General features: G+C 42.9%; 1 protein-coding gene and 1 long non-coding RNA gene across 2 annotated transcripts in view; one reads left to right on the top strand and one right to left on the bottom strand.

The window, feature by feature from the left end:
* Positions 1-14,251, bottom strand: part of grk3 (G protein-coupled receptor kinase 3) — a 315,124-nt gene extending 300,873 nt beyond the window's left edge. The window contains exons 1-2 of the mRNA XM_068054842.1: positions 14,220-14,251; positions 12,079-12,697 (exon numbers count right to left, since the gene is read on the bottom strand). Of these exons, the coding sequence (XP_067910943.1) occupies positions 12,079-12,191 (113 nt within the window). The 5' untranslated portion in view covers positions 12,192-12,697; positions 14,220-14,251. The remainder of the gene's footprint in view (positions 1-12,078; positions 12,698-14,219) is intronic.
* On the top strand, positions 12,205-15,888 carry LOC137382643 (uncharacterized). The gene is made up of 3 exons (XR_010977246.1): positions 12,205-13,767; positions 13,858-13,921; positions 15,369-15,888. It is a non-coding gene; the product is annotated as an uncharacterized lncRNA (long non-coding RNA).
* Positions 15,889-16,296: the final 408 nt, after the last annotated feature.

The raw sequence follows: 16,296 nt of genomic DNA, 5'->3' as shown, positions 1-16,296 counted from the left end.
GTCTGATACCAGTGGCGAGCTCACTGTACAATGTGTCTTTGGGGATCCTGCCATCTTCCATGCGGCTCACATGGCCAAGCCATCTCAAGCGCCACTGACTCAGTAGTGTGTACAAGCTGGGGATGTTGGCCGCCTCGAGGACTTCTGTGTTGGAGATACGGTCCTGCCACCTGATGCCAAGTATTCTCCGGAGGCAGCGAAGATGGAATGAATTGAGACGTCGCTCTTGGCTGACATACGGTGTCCAGGCCTCGCTGCCATAGAGCAAGGTCTTCATTGATTACAAGAACAAAAAGTGCTTGCATGACTTCACTGGGAGGCTGTCACTTGCTTTTTTAAAAAACTGTGTTGATCTCAATAAGATATAAAGAGAAATTTTATACCAAATGTACAAAATGCAACTGTTAGCTCATCATTTCAAATTGCTCCCCCACTACCACCTGCACTGTCAGATCTATAACCACCAGGACTTTATTCTAGTATTAAGCTGATTTTCTATTAAGCTTGACATTGTAGTAGTACCACTGGTTACCAAGACAAGGGTCTCATGCAACCAACAACAAAGTCAAAGTAAAAATTCCTCCATGGTCTGGCTATCCCTTGTGTCTGCAACCTCCTTTAACATTACATCCTTAACCATAACTTCCATTCTGCCAACTCTGGTCTTTTGTGTGTGTCCCCTCACTTCCCCCACCTTTCAGCCACCAGTGCCGTACTCTCTGAAAATCCCTTTCTTAAGTTCCCCGCCCACTTTAAGAACCTTTTCAAAACTCTCCTAACTCTCATCATGGCTCACCATTTTTTTTCTGTATTGCTTTTACCTATCTTGTCTTTGCCCTCCCTATGTAAAAGTCCCTGGACACATTTTCTGCATTAATGGAGCAATATAAATCAAGCTGCTACTTGTTTTACATAAGTGAGAATTTCAATCAAAAATTGTTTAACTTTATATTGCAACTGACACAGTCCTTGCAGGGGTCAGTCTCAGTTTTCTTAGAATCGCTCATTTATCTTTGGTTACATAGTAGGCAAGAAGGCTGCAATAGCCCAGCAGCCTAGCATGTTGCTGTACAAACATGATGTGCTATCACATGCCAGTTAGTTGGGTCTACATCTACAGTTCCTGATCTCATCCCTTTCGGGAGCTAAGAGACAGCAAGCCACTTCCCCCAAGAGAAGAGAGCAAACTCATCCACTAGAATGGTTCCTAACGGACATACACACACAGCATCATTGGCAAAGCCTTGTGAACAGATCACTTGCTTACTGTGCCAATCCAAGTGGACCGATGGCAGTGCAGAATTTAAGGTGAATAAGTCACTGAGTCCTGATGGCATACACCCAAGAATGTTGAAAAAGTGGTCAGACAGCCAGAGGCTTTGTCCACAGTTTTCCATTCCTTAATTTTGCAAATAGTGTCACTGAACTGGAGAGTAGCCAACACACACCTTTGATCAAAAAGAGAAGGAACAATAAATTGAATAACTATGGATCAGTCAGACTAATGTCAGTTGTGAGCAACTCTAGGGATCTATAATTCAAGAAAAAAAATTGAGTGTATTTAGAAATGCAAGGAATAATCAAGGACAGCCAGCAGATTTGGTAAAAGCAAGTCATGTCTGAAAAATTTGAGAGAATTTTTTTTGAAGAACTAACTAACTGAATACAAGTGGATTATACATCAGGTATAATGTATACAGTGTTCAGTAAAGTGTTTCTCAAGGGGTTTGTTTTAATAAAAATTAGCCATACACAAGAAATGTAGTTGCACAGATAGAAATCAAAGAGTTGGAGTAAAAAGGTTTTGCTTGGATCGGAGAAGAGTTGGAAGTTTTATACGCTTGGGGTCAGCGATGGGCCCTTTTTTGTTGTTGTTATATAGAGATTATTTGGACTTGAGCATGAGAAGCACAATCTTAAAATTAGTTGGAAAAAAAAAGTAGTGGTTTTGACAAAGAATGGGAGCTGTAAAAGGCTTCAGGAAAACAGACAGGTTAGTGGAATGGCAGACAGGTGGCAGATACATTTGAGGTCATACCTGGAAGGAAAAAAAAACAATGAATGGGAGTACACATTCAATGCAAAGATGCTGAAGGATGCAATAAAAGGATGCAAATACATAATTTTCTGCAAGCGTAAGGCCATATAGCCATCAAATACCAACAGTACTTTGGGTTTTATAAATAGCAACATAGAACATAAGAGTAAAAAAAAATCTAAAAATTTGTACAAAACATTGGTTGGACCACAGTTAAAATAATTTATGCAGTTTTAGTGGCCCCATTGTGGAAGTATTATTAAAGCCACTAACAGCAGACAACAGATTGACCAGGATGAAGCTGGGATGAGGAACGACAACTAAGAAAAAATTTGAAATTGTGGGATTATTTCCACAGGTGCAAAGGAGGATAAAATGAGATTTAAGAGAGATTTTTTCTAATTATGAAGGTTTTTGATAGAGTGAATAGGGAAGGAATATTTCCTCTGGCTGGCGAGTCAGAGACAAGATGCCATCAATTTAAAATTGTTTGTAAGAAAGAGAGAGAGATTTCGAGAAATTCCTACACAGTAATTTTTTGGGAGTATGCAATGCTTTGCTGCAGGGAACGCTTGAGGCAGAGACCATGGCACTGAAAATTGAATAAACATTTGTAACAAAGGAAAATACAGGGCTATGTAAAGGGAGCAGAATAATAGGATTAGCTTTTGATTGGTCTACTGAAGAGCCAGCATAGGCATGCTGGGCTGAATGGCCTGTTTCTGTGCTGTACTCTTCTGTGGCTCTATGTGTGCGAGAGGAGGGACATGCAACTGTACAAATGTTGTCCTCAGTACATTTATTAGAAAAGTATTGACATTCCCTTACCAGTGGGTTCCTGTCATTGGACAGCCACAATCTAGCAGTGTAGGAACTCCATGTTTGAATCTCTCCAATCAGGTTTCCACCCCTGCCTTATGACCAAAACAGCTCTTAAAGTCACAAATAACATCCTATGTGATAGTTTACTTCTGTCACAATCGCTCCTCACCCTTCTCGAACTGTCTGCAGCCTTTGACATGGTTAACCACACCATCCTCCTCCAATGCCTTTCCACAGTTGTCCAGCTGTCGTTCATTCTTATCTATCTAATTGTATCCAGAGTATCACTTATAATGGCTTCTCTTTCTACTCCTGCACCATTACTGTTGCTGTCCTCCAAGGATATGTTCTCCACGCCCCCCCCCCTCCTTTTTCTCATCTACATGCTGCCCCTAGGCAACATCATCCAAAAGGACAGTGTTAGTTTTTACATGTACACGGACGACACCCAGCTCCACCTCACCACTGTTGCTAAATTATCAGGCTGCGTATCCAACATCCAGTATTTGGTGAGCAGAAATTTCCTACAATTAAATATTAGGAAGACTGAAGCAATTGTTTTCGGTCCCTGCTCCAAACTCTGTTCTCTAGCTACCAATGCCATAATTCTCCCTGGCAACAGTCTGAGACTAAACCAGTCAGTTCACAACCTTGGTATCATGATTGACCCCAAGGCAAGCTTCCAACCACATATTCCAGCCATCGCTAAGACCACCTATTTCACAACATCGCCCAACTATGCCCCTGTCTCAGCTCATCTGCTGCTGAAAACCTCATTCATGCCATCATTACCTTTAGACTTGACTATTCCAATCCACTCCTGGCCGGTCTCCCACATTCTACCCTCTGTAAATTTGAGGTCATCAAATACTCTGTTGCCCATATCTATATTGGCTCCCAGTCAAGCAATGTTTGGTTTTTAAGTTCTCATCCTGTTTTCAAGTCCCACCATGGCCGTGCCCCTCCCTATCTCTGTCATTTCTTCCACCACCACAACCCTCCGAAATATCTTCTCTCATCTAATTCTAGCATCTTTAGCATTCCCGAATTTAATTGCTCCACCATTGGTGGCCGAACTTTCAGTTGCCTAGGCCTTAAGCTCTGGAATTCCCTCATGACAACTACCTATCTCGCTTTCCTCCTTTAAGACACTGCTTAAAACCTACCTCTTTGGCCAAGTCTTTGGTCGTCTAATCTAATATCTCCTTATGTGGCTCAATGTCATATTTTGTTTTATAATGCTCCTGTGAAGCAGCTTGGGACATTTTATTACATTAAAGCTGCTATATAAATATAAGCTGTTGTTGTAGCAGGACACATATCAGTGCCAAGTGTACTAACCACAAATTCCTGTTATTGACACCCGCCACAAAAAAAACCTCCACAAAAGGAATTGCACGAAAGGTATTCAATAAAGTTGACTTTTATATCTCCAAGCTTTTTTTTTTAAATTCATTCATGGGATGTGGGCGTCACTGGCTAGGCCAGCACTTATTGCCCATCCCTAACTGCCCTTGAGAAGGTGGCGGTGAGCTGGCTTCTTGAACCGCTGCAGTCAATGTGAGGTAGGGACACCCACTGTGCTGTTAGGAAAGGAGTTCCAGGATCGTGACCCAGCAACAATGAAAGAACGACGATATAGTTCCAAGTGAGGACGGTGTGTGACTTGGGAGGGGAACTTGCAGGTGGTGGTATTCCCTGCATTTGCTGCCCTTGCCCTTCTAGTTGGTAGAGATCGCGGATTTGGAAGGTGCTGTCTAAGGAGCCTTGGTGCATTGCTGCAGTGCATCTTGTAGATGGTACACACTGCTGCCACTGTGCGACGGTGGTGGAGGGAATGCCAATTAAGCGGGATGCTTTGTCCTGGATGGTGTCAAGCTTCGAGTGTTGTTGGAGTTGCACCCATCCAGGCAAGTGGACAGTATTCCATCACACTCCTGACTTGTGCCTTGCACACAGTGGACAGGCTTTGGGGAATCAGGAGGCTAGTTACTCGCCGCAGGATTCGTAGTTTCTGACCTGCTCTTGTAGCCACAGTATTTATATGGCTACTCCAGTTCAGTTTCTGGTCAACGGTAGCCCCCAGGATGTTGATAGTGGGGGATTCAGCGATGGTAATGCCGTTGAATATCAAGGGAAGATGGTTAGATTCTCTCTTGTTGGAGATGGTCATTGCCTGGCATTTGTGTGACACGAATGTTACTTGCCACTTATCAGCCCAAGCTTGGATATTGTCCAGGTCTTGCTGCTTTTCTGGACAGACTGCTTCAGAATCTGAGGAGTCGTGAATGTGCAATGTTCAGCACCAATCAGCGAACATCCCCACTTCTGACCTTATGATTGAAGGAAGGTCTTTGATGAAGCAGCTGAAGATGGTTGGGCCTAGAATACTACCCTGACGAACTCCTGCAGTGATGCCCCGGAGCTCCGATGATTGACCTCCAACAATCACAATCATCTTCCTTTGTGCTAGGTTTGACTCCAACCAGCAGAGAGTTTTCCCCCTGATTCCCATTGACTCCAGTTTTCTAGGGCTCCTTGATGCCATATTCAGTCAAATGCTGCCTTGATGTCAAGGGCAGTCACTCTCACCTCGCCTCTGGAGTTCAGCTCTTTTGTCCAAGTTTGAACCAAGGCTGTAATGAGGTCAGGAGCTGAGTGGCCCTGGAGGAACCCAAACTGAGTGTCACTGAGCAGGTTATTGCTAAGCAAGTGCCGCTTGATAGCACTGTCAATGACACCTTCCATCACTATACTGATGATTGAGAGTAGACGGATGGGGTGCTAATTGGCCAGGTTGAACTTGTCCTGCTTTTTGTGTACAGGACATACTTGGGCTATTTTCCACATTGCCGGGTAGATGCCAGTGTTGTAGCTGTCCTGGAACAGCTTGGCTAGGGGCGCAGCATGTTCTGGAGTACAGATCTTCAGTACTATTGCCGGAATACTGTCAAGACCCATAGCCTTCTGTCGTTTCTTGATATCACGCGGAGCGAATCGAACTGGCTTAATACTGGCATCTGTGATGCCGGCGGTCTTCAGGAGGAGGTCGAGATGGATCGTCAACTCAGCACTTCTGGCTGAAGATTGTTGCAAATGCTTCAGCCTTATCTTTCGCACTGATGTGCTGGTCTCCCCCATCATTGAGGATGGGGATATTTGTGGAGTCATCTCCTCCAGTTAATTGTTTCATTATCCACCACCATTCATGGCTGGATGTGGCAGGACTGCAGAGCTTAGATCTGATCCGTTGGTTACGGGATTGCTTAGCTCGGTCTATCGCATGCTGCTTACGCAGTTTGGCACGCAAGTCGTCCTGTGTTGTAGCTTCACCAGGTTGATACCTCATTTTGAGGTATGCCTGGTGCTTCTCCTGGCATGCCCTCCTGCATTCTTCATTGAATCAGGGTTGGTCTCCTGGCTTGATGGTGATGGTAGAGTGGGGGATATGTCGGGCCATGAGGTTACAGATTGTGGTCGAGTATAATTCTGCTGCTGCCGATGGCCCACAGCGCCTCATGGATGCCCAGTTTTGCATTGCTAGATTTGTTCGAAACCTATCGCATTTAGCACAGTGGTAATGCCACACAACACAATGGAGGGTATCTTTAATGTGAAGGCAGTATTTCGTCTCCGCAAGGAATGTGCGGTGGTCACTCCTACCAATACTGTCATGGACAGATGCATCTGCGGCAGGCAGATTGGTGAGGACAAGGTCAATCAAGAATGTTTTTCCCTGTTGTTGGTTCCCTCACCACCTGCCGCAGACCCAGTCTAGCAGTTAGGTCCTTTAGGACACGGCCAGCTGAGTCAGTAGTGGTGCTACCGAGCCATTCTTGGAGATGGACATTGAAGTCCCCCACCCAGAGTACATTCTGTGCCCTTGCCACCCTCAGTGCTTTCTCCAAGTGTTGATCAACATGGAGCAGCAGTGATTCGTCAGCTGAGGGAGGGCGGTAGGTGGTAATCAGCAGGAGGTTTCCTTGTCCATGTTTGACCTGATGCCATGAGACTTCATGGGGTCCGGAGTAGATACTGAGGACTACCAGGGCAATTCCCTCCCTACTGTATACCACTGTGCCGCCATCTGTGCTGGGTCTGTCCTGCCGGTGGGACAGGAAATAACCCGGGGATGGCGATGGCAGCGTCTGGGACATTGTCTGTATGTTATGATTCCGTGAGTATGATTATGTCAGGCTGTTGCTTGACTACTCCGCGGAACAGCTCTCCCAACTTTGGCACAAGCCCCCAGATGTTAGGAAGGAGGACTTTGCAGGTTCGACAGGACTGGATTTGCCGTGGTCATTTCCGGTGCCTAGGTCAATGCCGGGTGGTCCGTTTGGTTTCATCCTGTTTTATTGATTTTGTAGCAGTTAGATACAACTGAGTAGCTTTCTAGGTCATTTTAGAGGGCATGTAAGAGTCAACCACATTGCTGTGGGTCTGGAGTCACATGTAGGCCAGACCAGGTAAGGACAGCAGATTTCCTTCCCTAAAGGACATTAGTGAACCAGATACGTTTTTACAACAATCGACAATGGTTTCATGGCCATTTGCTTTTAATTCCAGATTTTATTAATTGAATTCAAATTCCACTATCTACTGTGATGGGATTCGAACCCATGTCTCCAGAGAAATACCCTGGGTCTCTGGGTTACTGGTCCAGTGACGATACCACTACACCACCGCTGATAGTTCATTCGGCACAAGATTAAATGTTCCATTAAATGAACAATTAACCCATTGGAGAAGGCAGTAGCAGTTTTGTACCATGGTAGGCTTGTGTTGGTTTTGTGGGAATTTTCAAAAATCTGTAGAATGCAGTTCAAAACACAGTTTAAACAGAATAAGAACATAAGAAATAGGAGCAGTAGGTTATCTGGCCCTTCAAGACTGCTCTGCCATTCAGTATGATCATGGCTGATCTACCCCAACTCCACCTTCCCACACTATCCCCATACCCCTTCATCCCCTTAATATACTTAATATTTGTGGTGGTCACTCCTGTTTTTTTAAAATAAAAATCCAACTATTTAAGAAAATTGGTGGTTGTAACTAAACTCTTGTGTTAGCGAGGTCCCAATGGTGTGATATGTCATCGAGAGCAATGAGTCGAGAGCTATCAACTACTGGGACTGAAAAATGGGCTCTCTGGAATGTTATTGTTCACCTCTTTGACAGCATAGAATTGCACTTGTGTAAACTATGAAGATAACCTAATATATTTAGCAATTATTTTGTTCTTTGCCCTTTAAAAAAAAATCAATTTTCTCACATCTCCCTTTCCACGGTTGCAGGTTGTCCTCCAAATTACTAATGTCTGAGCATCAACAGTGACTGCTTAGCTAAGGAGGCGAGGTGTGAGTCATCACAGCCATGCCCAATCTTGTATCCATTACCTGACACGTGAACTATTCCCCTCCCTAACCCAGGGCCACTGAAGGTATTTTAGCATCCTTAACATTGCCCAGATAACTCAGCATACAACAACTATGAAATGGGGACCTTTCCTGGTTTTTATGGGATGAGGAATTTCATTTATGATAGATTGGAGAAGTTAGGGCTGTTTTCCTTGGAGAAGAGAAGGCGGAGAGGTGATTTGATGGAGGTATTCAAAATCATGAGGGGTCTGGATAAAGTAGATATAGAGAGAAACTGTTACCACTTGTGAAAGAATCGAAAACGAGAGGGCACAAATTTAAAGTATTTGATAAGTGATGCAAAAGTGACAAGAAGGAAAACTTTTTCACGGAGAGAGTGGTTAAGGTCTAGAATGCACTGTCTGAGAGTGTGGTGGAGGCAGGTTCAATTGAAACATTCAAAAGGGAATTAGACTATGATATGAAAAGGAAGAATGTGCAGGGTTACGGGGAGAAGGTGGGGGAAATGGAACTGAGTAAATTGCTCTTTCGAAGAGCCGGTGCAGACATGATGGGCTGAATGGCCTCCTTCTGCACTACAACAATTCTGTGACTTATAGTTGCTACTTGCCAAATAAATTCACCGAGCCATTGGGCAGCTCAAGAATTCCTTCTTGAATTAAAAAAGAGCTTCAATGCAAGATGCCTTGAGCCTGCCTTGAGCCAACTGCCCAACAGCTCGGGTACAAGACACAGCATTGGGAAAGCTAGAGGAAGCATAAAATTTATTTTAAAAGGAGCAAATAATAATAGAGATGTTCCAGAAACCCAAGATATTGTCGTGATGTACTTGCAGGCATGGTGTAGATAAATTTCTGTTTCTGCATTAAGCTTCATGAACAATAACTCCTATCTAAACACAGAACTGGGCAAATTTTAACAAATGTTTAAAAAATCAGATTTCAGACTATTTATGTATATTTTATATATATGAAAATTATTTTTAGTGAAATTTTGTGCTCAACCATGTCAGGGTTGGCCATGCTATGCAATGGAACATCTTCTACCCTGTGCACATCAAGCACTCCCGGGTCAGATACAGTACATCTGAGTAAAGAAAATAAAGCTGCCTCTGCTGTCCTGGGGGTAGATCCCGAGTGAAAGTCATTCGGCAATTCTCTGTCAGGCGCTCTGAGTTCAGTTACAAACCAGCTAAATGCAGAATAATGCTCCATCTAAACTGCCTCCTTCAACGAGATGAAGGAAGCACAAATTAGATGAATGAGTAAAACTTCCCGTGTTGCATCTCACAACATTCCCAGTTCCAACTACAACAGAAAACCCCGAATCCCATTCCACACATCAGCCATTCTTTGACCTCTCTAAAGTCCCTTTAATACTGACAGTGTTCTACTTCAGTAAACATACACTAAATCTGCCTGTCATTCCAGTGGCAGAATTGTAGACCCATGAAAAAGTGCATGCATTAACCTGTGTTGCAGCACAGTTCCATGATTGTCAGCAGCTAGCTGGTACCTCGCCTAAGTGATTATTCTTCCATTGAGAGTTTAGAGCGTGTCAGGTTGGTCTTCAACCAAGAAGGACAATATTAACTCCACATACATTCTAGCAGAGACCACTGGGTAGCAATCAGGAGAACCTTGGCTGATTTTTCTCATTCCTAATCCCAAATCACTAATATCAATTCTAACCACCCAGATTAGGTCAACTAACTCTACACAGACCAGGTACTGAATCTGGGATATTTTGGTCTATATTATTTGCCACTACACCTGGTGGTGTCTTTTCTCACTAGACCAAAGGGGAACTTCCAAGCTGACTGGAAATTCATCAACCACCAAAGAACGAGTATTACAAACTACCACAGCAAGGCGGGTATGATGCATTCAGACTCCTCTTTCATTAGCAAGACAGCTCTTCCTAACTCACTCCCGCTGTGCCTGTGTATTAAGGGCCTTTCATGCTTGTGAAGTCATTCAAATTATATTATAAACAGAGGCTCATTCCTGAAATCTACATTTGCTTAACTCCTATTTTCATAATATTCCTCATTATGGGATTTTTTTCTCAGATTATCATTTTAGGGAAATAATCTAATATGACTGAAAGAAATGCTTTGCCAAAAAAAAAACCTGAAAAAGCCTTTCAAACGCAGGCTCAAAATATGGATGAGAGAATACTTTATCACCATCAGTCATACAGAATAGATTATATCATCCAGACAACAACGTAGTTACTCTGATATTCGTCTTTAAAGTCTTTTCTTATAAAAAGCTTTAAAACTTTTTTTTTAAAATGATTTCCAACAACTAGATTCCCTCTCTGGAAATCAGCTAACTTGTTTTGTTTTCTGTGAGTGCATCAGATGCACACAAAAATTGCAAGGCTGGTCAACTGAATTGAAAATTTGATCAAAACTGACAAGTGGGTTTCTTTGGGGAAAGAAAATGGTATAACTTAATTTTTATTATGTCCTATACCAGACACTCCACGTAACAAATATACAAAACTTGTGTATAGTTTCAGAAGTATATATTTTATATGAATACACATGATCACAAACAGAACACTGTATTTACAACAAAGTAGTTTTTTTTTAAGGGTTGTGAGGAATAATCATCAGCAATTTAGGCAAATTCAATATCAGTTTACCTCCTCTTTCTCAAACATTTAGTTTTTCAGGACGGATGGAGTTACACTCCTTACATACATGCAATATGTAACAATCAAAACACATGCACCATATTTGCACTTAAGTTCATTTCATTTTCCAGTTCACTTAATTTCCCCCATGCCCTTGTGTTAACTTGAATTTCTAACATATTATTGTGGAAGCAACGTATCCACAAGTTCCCTCCCATAACTCACATTGCACTCTCTGCTGTGCTTGTGTTTGTTCAAATCACAGGAAGGAACCATAAAACCTACAATCTCATTACTTCTAGCGTGAATGGCCTATTTACAAAAATTAAAAATGTACATAGCATCCTTTCCTCCAAAAATGGATTTGGCTGCATAATATACACCAAATTTTGTATTCACTTTTAAATAATATTGCATTCACATTTAATCTCACTTTACATATGCCTTTCTAAAAAAAAATCTTTTACATATTTATGACACATTGCAGGAAGAGCTAATCCTAAAATTGATAAGTGCTGTCTTTTATTTTTTAAAAACATTTTCTCCAATTTAATTTCCTTGAGAAGGTGTTTTTCATTTTAAGCCAGAGATTTTGTTATTCAAATTATTTCCGATCAGCTGAAACAAATTCTCAAATATAATTCTTACTGGAGATGTATTAATGCAGAAGACTCACGTGATAGCTAGACAAAAACAAAATAAATCATTCTAACCTATATTATTTTGAGGTTGCACATTTTTCGTGCATTGGGAATGTACATTTTTGATTTTTCATAAAAGAATATACAAGACCCTGTAGACATGATGTTGTTTTAGACATTATACAATCACTTAATACTACTGCTTTAAATTGATTTTAATTAGTTTTTTTTCAAAAAAAAAAGCAAATTTGAGATTCACTCAAATGGGGATATTAACGGTTGCAGAGAATGTCTCCAATCTATAACTATCGATTGGGTCCCTTTGGATGTACACCGAGGTTAGGCGCGTTTGATCTCTTTCGCTTCTGTTAATAACGTGTTTTATGTTTTAATATATTATTAAGAATTTGTGCAATAAATGACAACTGCTGCTGTGTTTTGATGATGATTCGAAGGTGCTACGCTTGACATGACAAACGGGCTGCAGCTTTTAAATTCGGATTTGGAGACATTTTTACCTGAGGATTCATTCTTTTTTTCTTCGATTTCTTACCTGGGCTCTGGAAGTACAATTTTCTTGCTGGCTCTGGCGGCTGGAGTCGATTTGCTTTTCTCCATCGCCATTAAATAGCTCACATCAGCCAGCACAGCCTCCAAGTCCGCCATCTTGGTGGGAGAGAGAGAGGGAGGCAGAGAGACAGCAGCAAGGGAGGCTCTCGGAGACGGGCAAAAGCAGAGGGATACAGGCACCCACAAGCAGCCAGAGACAGGGAGAGGAACAGTGCAACCTCCCCAGGGGACAAAACAAGAAGCCCTGCTCCAGAGAGAGGAAAAACAAACCAAGAACTTCTTCAAGGAACTAACAGCCAGAAACTCTGTCCAACTGTATCATCTGGGAACCAGCCAGGCTTCAGTCCTCATTCCTGGAATAGGAAGCCTCCAGGATGGCTGTTGAGAGAAGGCCCTTTTTCCTTAGATCTTCTCTGCTCCTACTGCTTTTATTTTGCCTCTCTTTTCTTCGTGCAGACTGATGCTCTCTGTTGTGCTAGTGGCCATGAGCAGAGACTGAAGCTTTCCACTTCCTCCTGGTGTCAAGAAAGGATCTCTCTGAAAACGTGGAATTGGAATTCTCATTTTTCTGGATCAGGGTCTCTCACTGACTGCGGGTTCTTCTGTAGTAAATACAGGGATTTGAGAATAGCTTTTATCTTAAGAAAGCCAAAAAAAAAATACACATCGGAAAAGAGAAACAATAAATGACTATTTGTGTGTCACTTGTTTTGCCACTAAGCCAGCCTGGACGAGCTTGTTTCACATTTAAACTACTGCAGCGGGGTTGATGTCAGAAAGAGCGACGTTATCAAGGTTTCGTCAGATTCAATTATAATTCATGGTATTCAATGAGATAAGGACTGCAAGACACAAGAAGGCAGGTGCGCCTTGCTCAATTCAACCTACCATTTACAAAACAAAAACTCCCAAGGGTTGTAATTGATCTCGGGCAGTGGCGAAAAATGGGCGGTATCGGATCGGCCGCCCGTTTTCCACAGAGCCTGATATTCCGTTCCATTGCAGTTAATGGAATCAAATATCTCTGGAGCTGGTGGACGATCCAATGCCGTCCATTTTGCACCAATTCTTGGGATGATTTTCTGGCTCCCCACCCCCTCAATATTAATTAATTAATGGGATAGGTTGGATATTTTAATTAGAAAGAAAGTCTAATTTCAATAGTAAGCCAATTTAAAAACAAACAAAAACAATTCTGTACATATGAGGTTTAAGGTCGGTTATATTGGTGATTAGAGGTGGCATAAACCAATAACTAGTGGTTTTTATTTACCGTCAGACTTGTGACTTGCTAGAAAGTGCGCCTGTACAGATATCAGGATCATAGGCTCACACATGAAGATTGATTATTTGAACCATCCTGATATGTGGGACCCATGGAACAGCACAAATCAACACTGTCAGGAGCGAAGATGTGAAAACGTAAAGAGAAAAAAAAATCATTTTCTTTCTGATACCCCACCCCTAGTTTTCTTTCCTCTTTTCATCGAGGTGCTCATTCTTGCTGGGGTACAGTTCCATAAATAACTGAGGCTGCTGCCATGTTGATTCAACAAGTGCAGAGATCAGAAATCAACCTGCGACTTTCATAGACTGAATTAATGACTACAGTGTACCACGCAGGCTGATGCATTTACCTCTCCCACTGAATCACTCTGAGGAACCAGAAGAGGTTTGACTTAATTTGATTTTTTTGGTGAGCTGTCTGCTTTGCAAGATCAATTTTTGAAAGATTAATTTATTTTTTGTTTGCTAATTTCAGGTAACGTTCTACCTGTGCTATGATGCTACTCACATTATCACATTGCTGCTGTGAATCCACATTGGTAAGTTTGCCTAAAATCAGCAAAATTACTTTGAAATAACAATTAATTTAAACTTCAAGCCACATCAATTGTGCTGGATAAACATGAGGAACCCGGGCCTTAAGTGAGAAAGAACACGTGTCACGCCTATGGTAACTCATTTGAATACAACTTTCACTTCTTTTTTATGTTTTAAAAAAAGTAACTGTTTCTTCTGTCCCCTGGAAGTATTCACTCTCATTGCTAAATCAGAATCGTGTAAAATGTGCAACAATTTGTGCCCGAAGGACACTTTTTCCCCCCAATCTGTAATACTGACCATTGTTCCCTCTAAGCTGCGGTGCAACCGAAAGTTCCTGCGCAGCCTGCACACAAGTCGGCCCCTTTAAGTTACCACGCATGCCTGGCAATGCAGATTTTTTTTCAAGGACTACGCACTTAAACAAGTCACCCACACGCTCCAAAAAGAAAAAAAAATAGAGGGTGCGTTGATACTGACTCATAGGGCAGTGATTTTCCCTTGATTGGCCAATTGGTGGCCAGAGGGAGCGCTCGCCATACAATTAAGGATGGTGGGCGTGCTCTCATGTTAGAGGGCCTACAGGAGGCCCACCAGCACAGAAGGAGCTGAAGCTTGCTGTTCCAGGTAAGGGAAAGAGAGGGCGCCTCCATCTTGAGGTGCCCTCTCAGCAACTATAAAAAAAATCTGAACTAAAAAATGGTCAGCTGCTGGGCCACCATTGTGGAGGGGGATTCCCTCCACAGGGCAGCCTGTGGCTGCAGCTGTGGCTAGGAGGCAGAGGTGGAGGTTGCGGTCCTGTCTGCCTGGAGCACTGGCACCCTGGTCTGCTGCTAGAAGGCTGCCTCCAGGCAGCTGCTGTGCTACCGATGCCAAAGTGGAGCTGGCAGGCCAACTGGAAAATTCCAATCAGCCTCTGATAATTGGCCTTTAACTTACTTGAGTTAGCTACCCACCACTTGCAGGCGGGTAGCCCTTCCACCCCCGATCCCACCTCCTGTAAAATGGCTTGAGGACGGGATTGTGCTGGCAAACTGGCATACCAGCTGGTGGTACAAAATTACATGCCTGCCCACCTCCATTCTTACCCCCATATCAGGGTGAAAATTCTTATAGTTAGAATGGCGTATGTTTTTACTACATATATTTGATGTTGCATCTAACAATGATTATAGTCCCTTAGTCTTCTAAAAATGTTGACTTTTGCTAGGATACAGTTCTATACACCACCGATGGGGGAGGGAGTGGTGTAGTGGTATTGTTACTGGACCAGGAACCAAGAGACCCAGGGTATTGCTCAGGGGACATGGGTTCGAATCCCACCACAGCAGAAGGTGGAATTTGAATTCAATTAATAAATCTGGAATTTAAAAAAGCTAGCTTAATGATGGCCATGAAACCATTGTCGGTTGTTGTAAAAATCCATCTGGTTTACGAATGTCCCCTTAGGGAAGGAAATCTGCTGTCTTTACCTGGTCTAAATCTGCTGCCCTTACCTGGTCTGGCCTACGTGTGACTGCAAACCCACAGCAATGTGAACAAAGAACAAAGAAAATTACAGCACAGGAACAGGCCCTTCGGCCCTCCAAGCCTGCGCCGATCCAGATCCTCTACCTAAACATGTCGCCTATTTTCTAAGGGTCTGTATCTCTTTGCTTCCTGCCCATTCATGTATCTGTCTAGATACATCTTAAAAGACGCTATAGTGTTCGCATCTACCACCTCCGCTGGCAACGCGTTCCAGGCACCCACCACCCTCTGCGTAAAGAACTTTCCACGCATATCCCCCCTAAACTTTTCCCCTCTCACTTTGAACTCGTGACCCCTAGTAATTGAATACCTCACTCTGGGAAAAAGCTTCTTGCTATCCACCCTGTCTATACCTCTCATGATTTTGTACACCTCAATCAGGTCCCCCCTCAACCTCCTTTTTTCTAATGAAAATAATCCTAATCTACTCAACCTCTCTTCATAGCCAGCGCCCTCCATACCAGGCAACATCCTGGTGAACCTCCTCTGCACCCTCTCCAAAGCATCCACATCCTTTTGGTAATGTGGCGACCAGAACTGCACGCAGTATTCCAAATGTGGCCGAACCAAAGTCCTATACAACTGTAACATGACCTGCCAACTCTTGTACTCAATACCCCGTCCGATGAAGGAAAGCATGCCGTATGCCTTCTTGACCACTCTATTGACCTGCGTTGCCACCTTCAGGGAACAATGGACCTGAACACCCAAATCTCTCTGTACATCAATTTTCCCCAGGACTTTTTCATTTACTGTATAGTTCACTCTTGAATTGGATCTTCCAAAATGCATCACCTCGCATTTGCCCTGATTGAACTCCATCTGCCATTTCTCTGCCCAACTCTCC

This window comes from Heterodontus francisci, chromosome 23 (genome assembly GCF_036365525.1).
Source record: "Heterodontus francisci isolate sHetFra1 chromosome 23, sHetFra1.hap1, whole genome shotgun sequence".
NCBI classification, from domain to species: domain Eukaryota; kingdom Metazoa; phylum Chordata; class Chondrichthyes; order Heterodontiformes; family Heterodontidae; genus Heterodontus; species Heterodontus francisci.
Note: the sequence above shows the minus strand (reverse complement) of the source record. Positions and strands in the feature narration are given on the sequence as shown.